This window comes from Thalassophryne amazonica, unplaced genomic scaffold, assembly GCF_902500255.1.
Source record: "Thalassophryne amazonica unplaced genomic scaffold, fThaAma1.1, whole genome shotgun sequence".
Lineage (NCBI taxonomy): Eukaryota > Metazoa > Chordata > Actinopteri > Batrachoidiformes > Batrachoididae > Thalassophryne > Thalassophryne amazonica.
The window spans coordinates 206,443-219,622 of record NW_022986266.1 but is presented as its reverse complement, the minus strand read 5'-3'; the positions used below and the strand labels follow the sequence as shown (position 1 = coordinate 219,622).

Genomic DNA, 13,180 nt, shown 5'->3' with positions numbered 1-13,180 from the left:
CACTGCATGCTCGCTTTTTTGCCCTTTTCAACATGGCTTCATTGTACTTCAGCCTGCATGTATGATGATATTGAGCTTTGTTCACAACCATGGTTGCTTCAATACCATGACCCTCATCCAGTCTTCCAATAGGAAATGTTGAAGGGAGCTGGCCAAGTTCATTGAACTGGATTAAATGCTCTGCAAGTGAAGTATAGCCACTCCCCTTGTCTTCTCGCTTAGACTGCAAAGGACATCTCAATGCCTCTGTTGTGTGCTCTTGGCAAATAATACAGAGCTTCCAGTCAGTCTTGGCTGCGCAAGAAGTTGATGGTCCTTGACCTTCAAAATTCACAAATTGTAATTTCTTTGACATTTTCTCCAAAAAAAAAAAATTATGTTTGCAGTAAAGGCTGAGGGTTTATCCTTTTACCACCGTTTACTACCAGTAACGCATTTGTGTATGGGATACAACTAGGTTCGGACAAGAAAATTGCCCTACACCTAGCCCGATCGTTCATCCAATGCCATTTCATTCCTGTGCGATCTGTACACCATCCGGGTAACAATATGAAAGTCATATAAAGCCCCATTACCCTTGGCTTGGCTCTCCCAGGATGGCACATCCTGTCCATTCAGGTGTGGCTATCTAACTACATCTAAATTAATAAACTATTAAGTAGATGTGGGGCTAACATTAGATAGCATTTAGGAAACTAAACTACACTACCACTAAACTATCACCATAACCAGGGATGGAACCACAGTGCCACCTTGAGGAAGGTCACAGACAGACCAGACTCAGAGGGGTGACCCACTGCTTAGGCAATTCTAACAGTTACACTCTTAAAAATTAACAGTTAACTGCTAAAGTAACTGTTAAAAGTCCACTGTTTTTTCCGGCTCTCCTCCCAAAACACAGCTGTCATTTGTGTGACACATTTGAATCAAGGTATTTAATGTAGTTTTCACACAAGCTATTTTTTTCTGTTGTAATACTGAATGATTTTTACAATGAGATTTAACAAAAATGTGCGCAGTGTGTACAGGATTACAGCTGATGGCACTGTGTATTCTATTAAACATTACCTTACTGTTCTGATCGCCACATCTGGGACATGTTTAAGGGACTTTGTCCACATTTTCTTTGGGCAGGTTTGTCTCAGTGTTATCCATAGATTCAGTCATGCCCATGTAGTTACACAGGGGATGCACATCCACATTAACGTACTCAGTGTGCATGCACCAAACAATGGAACAATGGTCTGTTCTGTTTGGTTGTTCCTGAAGTATGATGGTGGTCTAATTGTTTTTGTCCATTCTGTTTACAGAATGGACAAAAAAGATTTCTTCTTATGGTTGAGAGGCCGAAGAAAGTCTCCAAGAGGCAATTATCTAACTTTAGTTTGCTCCAGCAACTTTAATGACTGATTTTTTTGTTGTTGTTTGTTTGTTTTTGTTTTTCCAGATTCTGACTGGTGTGAGGAGGACAACGGAGGCTGTGAACAGATCTGTACCAGTAAGGGTGACGGTCCTATCTGTAGCTGTGTCACCGGGACGCTTCAACAAGACGGAAGAAGTTGTCGGGGTAATTATTCTCGTTCCATTCACACAAATGCACAGATTCACAGGCAAGAGATTTAACAAACATGTTTCAAGCATTTCTTCTTTAATTTTGATATTTACAGCCCGGGTGACATGGTGTACAGTAATACCATTGTCAGCAAAGCCGGTAGTAGTCACTTTGGCACTGTGGGCAAGTGCCACGTCCAGCTAGAAAAGGAAATCTGCATCTCCATAAAGCTTGTCAGCAGGGGGAAGTGCTCTGATATTTCCTGGTGGACAACGGCACGGACTTTGGACTTAATGCAACACGGTGGACTTAATAAAAGACGGTGGACCAGCACCAATAGATGACACAGTGCCAAATCATCACTGACTGTGGAAACTTCACACTGGACCTCAAGCAACATTCTGTGTTTCTGTGTCTCTCCACTCTTCCTCCAGACTCTGGGACCTTGATTTCCAAATAAAATGCTAAATTTACTTTCATCTGAAAAGAGGACTTGGGTCCACTGAGCAACAGTCCAGTCGTTATCTCCTTAGCATATGTAAGACCTTTCTGACATTGTCTCTGTTTCGGGAATGGCTTGACACTCTAAATGGGACACTTGTCCATTTCTTGGACCTGTCTGTGTGTGGTGGCTCCAGTCGCAGTCATGTCCTTGTGAAGTTCTTGAATCTGCTTTGCTTGAAGAATCTCCTCAAGGCTGCTGTCATCCCTGTTGCTTGTGCTTCTTTTCAAGCCACACTTTTTCCCTCCATTCAACTGACTGAACTCTGTGAACAGCCAGCACCTTCAGCAGTGAACCTCTGTGTCTTCCCCTCCACATGGAGTGTCAGCCTTCCCCATGATTGTTATTGTGTGTACTGAAACAAAGTGAGAGATTCATAATATTTATACTGCAGAAACAGTGACTTGAAATAAAAAAATTCCAATATTTGATGTATTTTATATTTTTTGTGCTGTAGGTTGTAATTATCAAAATCAAAATAACAAATGCTTGAAACATTTTAGCTTGTGAATAATGAGTCTAGAATGTACAACATTTTCACTTTATGAAATACCTTTTTCATGATATTTTAGTTTTTTGTGATGCACTTGTATGGACACCAGTGACAAATCAATAATCAAATCAAATCGAATCAATTTTCTTTATATAGCGCCAAATCACAACAAACAGTCGCCCCAAGGCGCTTTATATTGTAAGGCAAAAGCCATACAACAGTTACAGAAAAACCCCAATGGTCAAAACGACCCCCTATGAGCAAGCACTTGGCGACAGTGGGAAGGAATGACGGATGCCAGATTGGTGCATAAAGGAAAGAGCCCCCTTTTCATCCACATGATGCTTGCACACTTTCTTGGCATCCTCTGGATTTCCTGTCAATCGCTCATTTTTCATTCCTGGAATGATCTTGGAGGGTTGGGTGGTTGACTGGTGGACGGACAGAAGGATCTATGACGCTACAAGATGCTTCAACAACATACAGTGTAGGAATTCCCTGGTCCAGGTGGCTCCCGCTCTCCTCTGACAGAAGCAAAGCTGAAATCAGTCAGTCAACTTTATTTTGTGATTGTTGTGAAAGGACAGTGTGGGATCTTTAGTTTTACTGTGGTGAATGGCCCATCCATCCAATGTTAATGTCAACTCATTGAACTGGTGTCTCTGTCAATGTAACGTTAAAGACCCAATGACCCAGAAAAAGCTGCAGCTTGTACTCCAATGCCACTTGCATTTTGTTTTGTTCCTCTTCAAGAGGACAGGCACAACTCCACTGTGATTTATCCTCTGGAAAATATAGTCAAGGACAGGTCCTGGTGCTTATCTCTTGATACTGTAGATAAGGGGTGGGCAACTTGTTCCAGAAAGGGCCAAGAGGGTGCAGGTGTTCTTTGCAGCCACTGACTCTACCAGGTGATTTTACTGATTATCACTTTGAGCAGATGGAATCAGTTAATCAGTTAATCAGTACCAATGAAGTTGGGACGTTGTGTAAAAACAGAAAACAATCATTGAAACAAACAGAATCAAATCATTGTATTGAATACACCACCAAGACAAGATATTTAATGTTCAAACTGATAAACTTTATTGTTTTTGTGCAAATATTTGTTCATTTTGAAATGGATGCCTGCAACATGTTTTAAAAAAACCTGGGACAGTGGTATGTTTCCCACTGTGTTACATCACCTTTCCTTCTAACAACATTCAATAAGCGTTTGGGAACTGAGGACACTAATTGTTGAAGCTTTGTAGGTGGAATTCTTTCCCGTTCTTGCTTGATGTACGACTTCAGTTGTTCAACAGTCCGGGGTCTCCGTTGTCGTATTTTGCGCTTCATAATACACCACACATTTTCAATGGGCGACAGGTCTGGACTGCAAGCAGGCCAGTCTAGTACCCGCACTCTTTTACTACGAAATCACGCTGCTGTAACACATGCAGAATGTGGCTTGGCATTGTCTTGCTGAAATAAGCAGGGACGTCCCTGAAAAAGACGTTGCTTGGATGGCAGCATGTGTTGCGCCAAAACCTGGATGTACCTTTCAGCATTGATGGTGCCATCACAGATGTGTAAGGTGCCCATGCCATGGGCACTAACACACCCCCATACCATCACAGATGCTGGCTTTTGAACTTTGCGCTGGTAACAATCTGGATGGTCTTTTTCCTCTTTTGTCCAGAGGACACAACGTCCATGATTTCCAAAAACAATTTGAAATGTGGACTCATCAGACCACAGCACACTTTTCCACTTTGCATCTGTTCATTTCAAATGAGCTCGGGCCCAGAGAAGGTGGCAGTGTTTCTGGATGTTGTTGGTGTTTGGCTTTCACTTTGAATGGTAGAGTTTTAACTTGCACTTGTAGATGTAGATTACACAGTGACATTGGTTTTTAATGCAGTGCCGCCTGAGGGATCGAAGGTCACGGACATTCAATGATGGTTTTCGGCCTTGCTGCTTATGTGTAGAAAATTTTCCAGATTCTCTGAATCTTCTGCTTATATTATGGACTGTAGATGATGGAATCCCTAAATTCCTTGCAATTGAACACTGAGAAACATTGTTCTTAAACTGTTGGACTATTTTTTCACGCAGTTGTTCACAAAGTAGTGATCCTCTCCCCATCTTTGCTTGTGAACAACTGAGCCTTTTGGGGATGCTCCTTTTATACCCAATCATGACAGTCACCTGTTTCCAGTTAACCTATTCACCTGTGGAATGTTCCAAACAGGTGTTCTTTGAGCATTTGTCAACTTTCCCAGTCTTTTGTTGCGCCTGTCACAGCTTTTTTTGAAATGTGTTGCAGGCATCCATTTCAAAATGAGTAAATATTTGCACAAAAACAATAAAGTCTATCAGTTTGAACATTAAATATCTTGTCTTTGTGGTGTATTCAATTGAATATAGGTTGAAGAGGATTTGAAAATCGTATTCTGTTTTTTATTTACATTTCACACAACGCCCAACTTCATTGGAATTGGGGTTGTAGATTAGATATTAGATTAGATAGAACTTTATTAATCCCTGAAGACTCCCTCTGGGAAATTGAGGTTCCACCAGCACTGTATAGCAGCACAAAGGGTAAGAAGCACACAGAGCATCAAAAGTGAAAGTAAAAAGTAAAAACAGCTTCCAAATACAAATATAAATACCAGACATACTGATCTCCACTGGTTTACTGGCTATTCTGCTCCTCTCCTTCCCATCCTCTGTCTTCCTGTTACTCCTCCTCCCCCTGAGTGAGGAGCTGTACAGTCTGATGGCCTGAGGGACAAAGGAGTTTTTCAGTCTGTTGGTCCTGCACTCGGGAAGGAGCAGTCTGTGGCTGAAGAGGGTCTTCTGTCCTCTTTGTTGATGACTGTGGTTAGAATGACGCTAGACTCTCTGGTGAGAGTGGCAGAGAAGACAATACCAGTCACCCTCTGTACACTGAGTCAAGCCCGCCTGATCACTTTGTCCAGCCCGGATGTGTCTTTCTTGGATATGCTGCCCCCCCCCCAGCACACCACGGTGTAAAAGAGGATGCTGGCTACTACAGACTGGTAGAACATCCAAGAAGTTGGGATCCACCAAGACTCTTCCTAGAGCTGGCCATCTGTCTAAACTGAGGGTTTAGGAGAGAAGGGCCTTATTCAAGGAGGTGACCAAGAACCCAATGGTCACTCTGTTAGAGCTCCAGCATTCCTCTGTGGAGAGAGGAGAATCTTCCAGGACAACCATCTTTGTCACAATCCACCAGTCAGGCCTGTATGGTAGAGTGGCCAGACGGAAGCCAGGCACATGGCAGTCCACCTGTAGTTTGACAAAAGGCACCTGAAGGACTCTCAGACCATGAGAAAAAATTATCTGGTCTGATGTATCCCTACAGTGAAGCATGGTGGTGGCAACATCATGCTGTGGGGATGTTTTTCAGCAGCAGGAACTGGGAGACTAATGAGGACTGAGGGAAAGATGAATGCAACAATGTACAGAGACATCCTGGATGAAAATCTGCTCCAGAGTGCTCTTGGCCTCAAACTGGGGTGAAGGTTCATCTTTCAGCAGGACAATGACTCTAAGCACACAACCAAGATATCAAAGGAGTGGCTTCAGGACAACTCTGTGAATGTCCTTGAGTGGCCCAGCCAGTGCCCAGACCTGAATCCGACTCAAAATCTGTAGAGAGATGTGAAAATGGCTGTGCACGGACGCTCCCAATTCAACCTGATGGAACTTGAGAGGTGCTGCAAAGAGGAATGGACCAAACCGTCCAAAGATAGGTGCACCAAGCTGATGCCTCAAGGCTGTAATTCCTGACAAAGTATTGAGCAAAGGGTTTGAATACTTACATACATGTGATTTCTTATTTTTTATTTTTAAGAAATTTGCAACAATTAAAAAAAACAACTTTTTTCATGTTGTCATTATGGGTGTTGTGTGCAGAATTTTGAAGGAAAAAAAATGCTCCATTTTGGAATAAGACCATTTCCACATAACAAAATGTGGAAAAAGTGAAGTGCTGTGAATACTTTCTAGCAGGTCTTGCAGTAAGAAATGGTAGGACACAATTACAGGACTCAGACAAAAAGCAGTTAGGGTTAAGACAGTTCAAAATGAGTAACAATACCAAGTTCATGAGGCAAAAAGGGTGGTCGAATAAACAAGCAGATGGTCAAAAACACCAAAGAAGGCAAGCAGGATGAGAAAACACTTGGAACAAGGCTGGAAGCGAAGGCACAGGGTTTAGCGATTTGGCAGGGAAAAGGTGAACCAGGTGAGGCTTAAATGCATGCAGGTGATGAGCTACAGATGAGAAGCAGGTGTGTGAGAAAGAACCAGAACTAGGGCGTGGCCAGACAGAGTGAAACATTCCCCACCAAACACCAAGAGACAGACAAGAGAAATACAGACAGAGAACCCCAAACAGGAAAAAAGACAAGCAAGAATAATCATCACATAGAAAAACAGGCCAAACTAGATAACAAAAACAACAAACACAATCCATAAAATCCAAACCCTGGACCTTGAAGATGAAGATGAACAGAAACAGGATTAATGACCTTGGATATAGAGAATGGACCAACGAACCTGAGAGCAAGTTTCCTGGGCAGTCCTCGCAGGGGCAGGTTCTGTGTGAAGAGCCAGACTCTCTGACCAGTAGAGTAGGCCGGCACCATGGCCCTCTTCCGATCTGCAGCCATCTTATAAGACACAGATGAAGAAGCAGAGCCCGTCTCGCCTACTCCCAGGTTTGTCTGAAACGCTGAATGAGTGCCAAAGCAGAGTGGACTGGAGAGTGTAAGTCTGTGGAGGAAAACAAGGAAGATTTGCAGCCATAAACAATCCTCAATCCTACTTAGCTGAATAAACCAGGTTGTGGAGTGCTGGAAGATGAGGATCCGTAGTCCCTTTTCCAACTGCTGATTGATACATTCCGTTTGTCTATTTGTCTGTGGATGGCAGCCAGAGGTGAGACTGGAGGTGACCCCGAGCAGACGGCAGAATTGTCTCCAGAATTATAAGATGAACTGAGGTCCAGGATCTGAAACAGTGTCTTGAGGAAAACCATGTAACCTGAATACATGAGATAACATGACTTCGGCCGTCTCCTTGGCCGGGGGGGGAGCCTAGGCATAGGAATAAAATGTGCCATCTTTGACAGCCTATCGATGGCTGTCAGAACTACTGTATTCGCTCTAGGGCAGGGGTGGCCAAGTTCTGTCCTCGAGAGCCACCTTCCTGACACTCTCAGTTGTCTCCCTGCTCCAACACACCCAAATCCAATGAAAGACTCGTTAGCAGACTTTTAATGAGCCTTTCATTGGATTCAGGTGTGTTGGAGCAGGGAGAGAACTAAGAGTGTCAGGAAGGTGGCTCTCGAGGACCGAACTTGGCCACCCCTGCTCTAGGGGTTGGAAGGCCAGTCACAAAATCAATCGTAATATGAGACCACGGTTGTGTGGGATTCGGTAGTGGAAGAAGTGCGCCCACAGGTGGATGTGTGGACGATTTATGCATTGCACAAACTTGGCAGGCATTAACATTATCCATGATGTCCTGGAGCATACGAGGCCACTAGAACCTTTGTTGAACCATGAAAGTGGTTTTCTTGGTGCCTGGATGGCAGGAGAAGCAACTGTCATGACTTCACTTAATAACCTTCCCCCTAGGAGAGTCCAGAATATACAGCTTTCCCCAGGGGCACCCAGGGGGGTTAGGAATGTTTTCAGTGACGGACTTTACTCTGGACTCAATGTCCCACGTGATGGCTGGCATGAAACAAGAGGCAGGGAGGATGGTACCGGGCCCGGAGGACATGTTCACGGGGTCCCCTTGCCGAGATTGTGTGTCAGGTTTTCCGTTTTTAGAGCCCAGCCGGTAGGACAAAATGAAATCGAACCAACTGAAAAAGATAGCCCATCTGGCCTGCCTGGCATTTAAACGTTTCGTGGGGTGAAGATATTTTAAATTCTTGTGGTCTGTCCACACCTGAAATGGCATTTCTACCCCCTCCAGCCAGTGGCGCCATTCCTTCAAGGCCACCTTAACTGTCAACAGTTCCCAGTCTCCGATGTTATAATTATGTTGAGCAGCAGTCAACTTCGTAGATAAGAAGGCACAGGGATGCAAGTTATCAGTGGGATTCATCTGTGACAAAACCGCTCCGACACCTACGTTGGAAGCATCGACTTCGACCACGAACTGTCAAGCAGGGCTAGAAAGGAGCAGTACAGAGGCCGCTGTGAAGCATTGTTTTAGGACGTGGAAGGCTTTGTCACACTCTGGCGTCCAAGCGAATGACCGGAGGGACAAAGTCACATTGTGTTAGGAAGCTGCAATCATGCTAAAATTGTGAATGAATTTCCTGTAAAAATTTGCAAAACCCAGGAACCTTTGTAGTTCTTTTCGATTACGAGGTAGTGCGCACTCCCGCACGGCAGGGACCACACATTTTCAATGGACAGCGGTCCATCCTGATTTCTCCATTGGCTATCACGAACCCCAGGAACGAAACCGTGGATTTATGGAATTCGCATTTTTCGGCCTTTATTTATAAAGTAAATGGTTCGAAGTAATGTTTGCAGAACAGTACGTATGTGCCAAGTATGGGACTCTACGTCAGGAGAGTAAATAAGGATATCAGCCAGATAAACAAACACACACTTGTTGAGAAGTTCCTGGAGGACGTCCTTAACCAGGGCATCACCAAGTATTCATAGTGTCTGGCCAGAGTGTTAAACGCAGTTTTCCATTTCACCAAATGATAAGCATTGTGCAAATTAAGCTTTGTAAAAATCTTTGTGCCTTCCAGGAGTTCAAAAGCGGGGGCAATAAGAGGAAGTGGATACCCAGTTTTTAGTACCCAGTACCCAGTAATGTTATTGAGGCCACGATAATCGATGCAAGGGTGAAGGGACTTATCTTTCTTCTTGGCAAAGAAGAACCTTTAGCTTTGCTAAAAACAGGTGCCAAGTCATGATAACAGGGTGGGATGCCGGGGAGATCCGTGTTAGAGTCCAGTGGATGTTCAACAGGTTTTAACAGGCAGTTGTTTGTGCACGCGGGTCCCAAGGAACTAATTCGCCCCTTTGTCCAATCAAAATTAGGGCCATGTCGTTTGAGTCATATCCAATATGTGATTTGACCTATGGATGATTTGATGAACATCACTTTGAGCAGATGGGATAAGTCACTTGCTGGAGTCAGTGGCTGCAAAGAAAACCTGCCCCCACAGCTCCCCCACTAAGATTCCAGATACAGTGGGGAAAATAAGTATTTGATCCCCTGTCAGTTTTGCAGGTTTTCCCACCTACAAAGAATGGAGAGGTCTGTAATTTTTATCGTAGGTACACTTCAACTGTGAGAGACAGAATCTAAAAGAAAATCCAGAAAATCACATTGTATGATTTTTAAATAATTAATTTTCATGAAATAAGTATTTGACCCCCTAGAAAAACAGAGCTTAACAATTGGTACAGAAACATTTGTCTGCCATTACACACTGTAAATTGTAACTGTTTGTTATCTTAACATATTATTCTGTCATTAAGACACATGATTACTGAGGTTGTTATAATAACATGAAATTATTAGTTAAAAACGTCTCAACTACAAAATAAATGCTAATTTGAAAATCCAGGCCCAACTGAATTAGAAATGTAAGTCAACTTGACTTTGGGGATAAAAACGCCTGCGTCATCATGCTTTTCTTGAAATGCATTGTGGGAATGCAGCTGCGGGCGGGTGAACATGTGCTCCTTTCCTCCCTTCCTCCATTTTGGACGCAAGTTGGAGAGCATCGTCGACCGCATGTTTCTTCTGAGGTAAAACTTTCACTCTGTGAAATTACTCGATTTCATTTAAGTGTGTGTGTGTGTGTGTGTGTGTGTGTGCGCGCGCAAATTCAAATCACAACCAAGCAGGTCAATCAATTAATATCCAAGTCAAGTTAGCTGACACAAAAGGTTTACACAACTTACAGTTTTAATTAAAATGAAACAGATTTACTAGTTCAGACAACTACCCTAAATAGTTAAATCAATTGACAAATCCAAGTCAACTTAACTGAAACAAAAGGTTTATAAAACTGACCATTTCAGATTCAAACAACTACCTGAATGAGTTAAATCAATTATGAAAGATAAATCAACCCAAACTAACGCAGGTGTTTACCCAACAAGGAATATCTAACCTAGATAACAACTTATTTTCTTTCACTTAACTTGAAATTTTAAGGCAGCCCTTTCACTCATATTTTTAAGTTGAAACAATACATTAGATTTTACAGTGCAGAGGTCAGACGTTTCTTGTAGTTCTTGACCAAGTTTTCACACACTGCAACAGGGACTTTGGTCCACTCCTCCATATAGATCTTCTCCAAATCTTTCAGGTTTGGAGTTTCAGCTCCCTCCAAAGATTTTCTATTGAGTTCAAGTCTGGAGCCCCTCCTTAGTTGTCCTGGCTGTGTGTTTGGGGTCATTGTCATTCTGGAAGACCCAGCCATGACCCATCTTCAATGCTCTTACTGAGGGAAGGAGGTTGTTTGCCAAATTCTCGCAATACATGACCCCATCCATCCTCCCTTCAATACGGTGCAGTCGTCCTGTCTCCTTTGCAGAAGACCACCCCCAGAGTATGATGTTTCCACCCCCATGCTTCACGGTTGGAATGGTTTTCTTGGGGTTGTTCTCATCCTCTAAACATGGTAAGTGGAGTTGATTCCAAAAAGCTCTATTTTGGTCTCATCTGACCACATGACCTTCTCCCATGCCTCCTGTGGATCATCCAGATGGTCATTGGTGAACTTCAAACGGGCCTGGACATGTGCTGGCAGGAGCAAGGGGGCCTTGCTGCCCTGCAGGATTCTAAACCATGACAGCATCATGTGTCACTAATGTGATCTTTGTCACTGAGGTCCCAGCTCTCTTCAGGCAATTGACCAGGTTCTCCTGTGTAGTTCTGAGCTTTGTGCAGGTCTACAGTTTTGTCCCTGGTGTCCTTAGACAGCTCTTTGGTCTTGGCTATGGTGGACAGGTTGGAGTGTGATTGATTGAGTGTGTGAACAGGTGTCTTTTATACAGGTAACAAGTTCAAACAGGTGCAATTAATGCAGAATAAGAGGGCTTCATAAAGAAAAAATTAACAGGTCTGTGAGAGCCAGAATTCGTGCTGGTTGGTAGGGGATCAAATACTTATTTCATGCAATAAAATGCATATGAATTATTTAAAAATCATACAATGTGATTTTCTGGATTTTTTTAAATTTTTTTTTAGATTCTGTCTCTCACAGTTGAAGTGTACCTACGATCAGGGCTTAATTTGAGGGGGAGCAAGCCGGAGCGTGCTCCGGAACCTCGGACGCGCGCTCTGGAACCTCTGACGTTGGCTCCGTCAACTGTTTATACTGGATCTGGTGATCCACCACCTCTCTTGACTAACAAAATAAAAAAAAAAAATCACAGCGATTGCTCTCACTGCCACTCATACTGCCCTCCTGTCTGCTATGCGGAATTGCGCCAAATCTGGCAACAGGTCCAGAGGCTACGCTCGCTGTTTTGATCCGGTGTTCTGTTGAGATGAGGTGGGCCGTCGAGATGAGGTGCGTGCACCTCATCTCGACAGATAAGCCTGTCGAGCGGAGGTGCGCCGTCAAGATGAGGTGCCTCACGTAACTGCACATGCGTGCACTGAAAAATTACTTGACGAAGTTCGCTTATTTTGATGGGCAAGTAAATGTATAAAAATCCCAGAAGACCACCGTAGAGCATGTCCATAACTAATGCAATAACTAATCAAAGTAGCAGGCGGTGCTACAAGTTTACAAAGCCACATGCTGAGTAAAATAAAGCTTTTTAAGAGAAAGGGTCTGTGCTGATCGTCTGAAACGGACTTGTGCATTTAAAGTGAAGCAGTGTGTTTCTATATATATTTTTTAAAAACGTGGTTTGCTCCACTGGCTGTTCTCCACCTCCGCAGATGAAGCGCACTTCTCGGTAGTGGGTAGAGGGAAGAAAAAAAAATGCGCATGCGCAGTTGCACATCGAGCGAGTTGCATCATCTCCACGTGCAGTTGCGCAATGCACCTCATCTCGATGGGTGACGTCTTCAAATCTGGGGTAGAGCGATGTGCGCATGCGCATGCATGCGCAGTAGCGCGGCGCACCTCATCTCGACATTCACCTCATCTTGATGGGACCCCGGATGTTGACCGTAGCCGCAGAGCTCCGTGGCCACCGAGAGAGGACTTGGATTCTTTGCGGGTCCCGCGTCCGTACCTCCGGAGGCAGTGAGCGATGGGAGAGCCGCGCATTGTGTTCTGCGTGTCTGTTTATAATCTTCTCGCACAGAATAAAAAAGAGTGTGTTTACGCAAGAGAGAAAAGTGAGAAAATGTTAATGCCTGTTTGAGAAAAATGTGTAGTGAGGGGTTTTACAGCCTTAAAACATCTATAATAGGTGTAAAAAATAGCGCTGACTACTTCGCGGATTTCATTTATCGCGGGTTATGTTTAGAACGTAACTCCCGCGATAAACGAGGGACCACTGTACATCATTAAACAGGAATTTGTACTCTATCCGGATTTGGTGTGACTAGTGTTATTAGGCCTACAATACATGCCCAGTTTATTTTCGGTGTGGTGCACAGTGTTGTT

At 43.7% G+C, this 13,180-nt stretch overlaps 1 protein-coding gene across 1 annotated transcript in view; it reads left to right on the top strand.

Annotated features, from left to right (window-relative positions):
* LOC117505898 (alpha-tectorin-like) overlaps positions 1-13,180 on the top strand; it is a 160,159-nt gene that overhangs the window by 128,049 nt on the left and 18,930 nt on the right. The window contains exon 12 of the mRNA XM_034165433.1: positions 1,448-1,567. Coding sequence (XP_034021324.1) covers positions 1,448-1,567 — 120 coding nt within the window. The remainder of the gene's footprint in view (positions 1-1,447; positions 1,568-13,180) is intronic.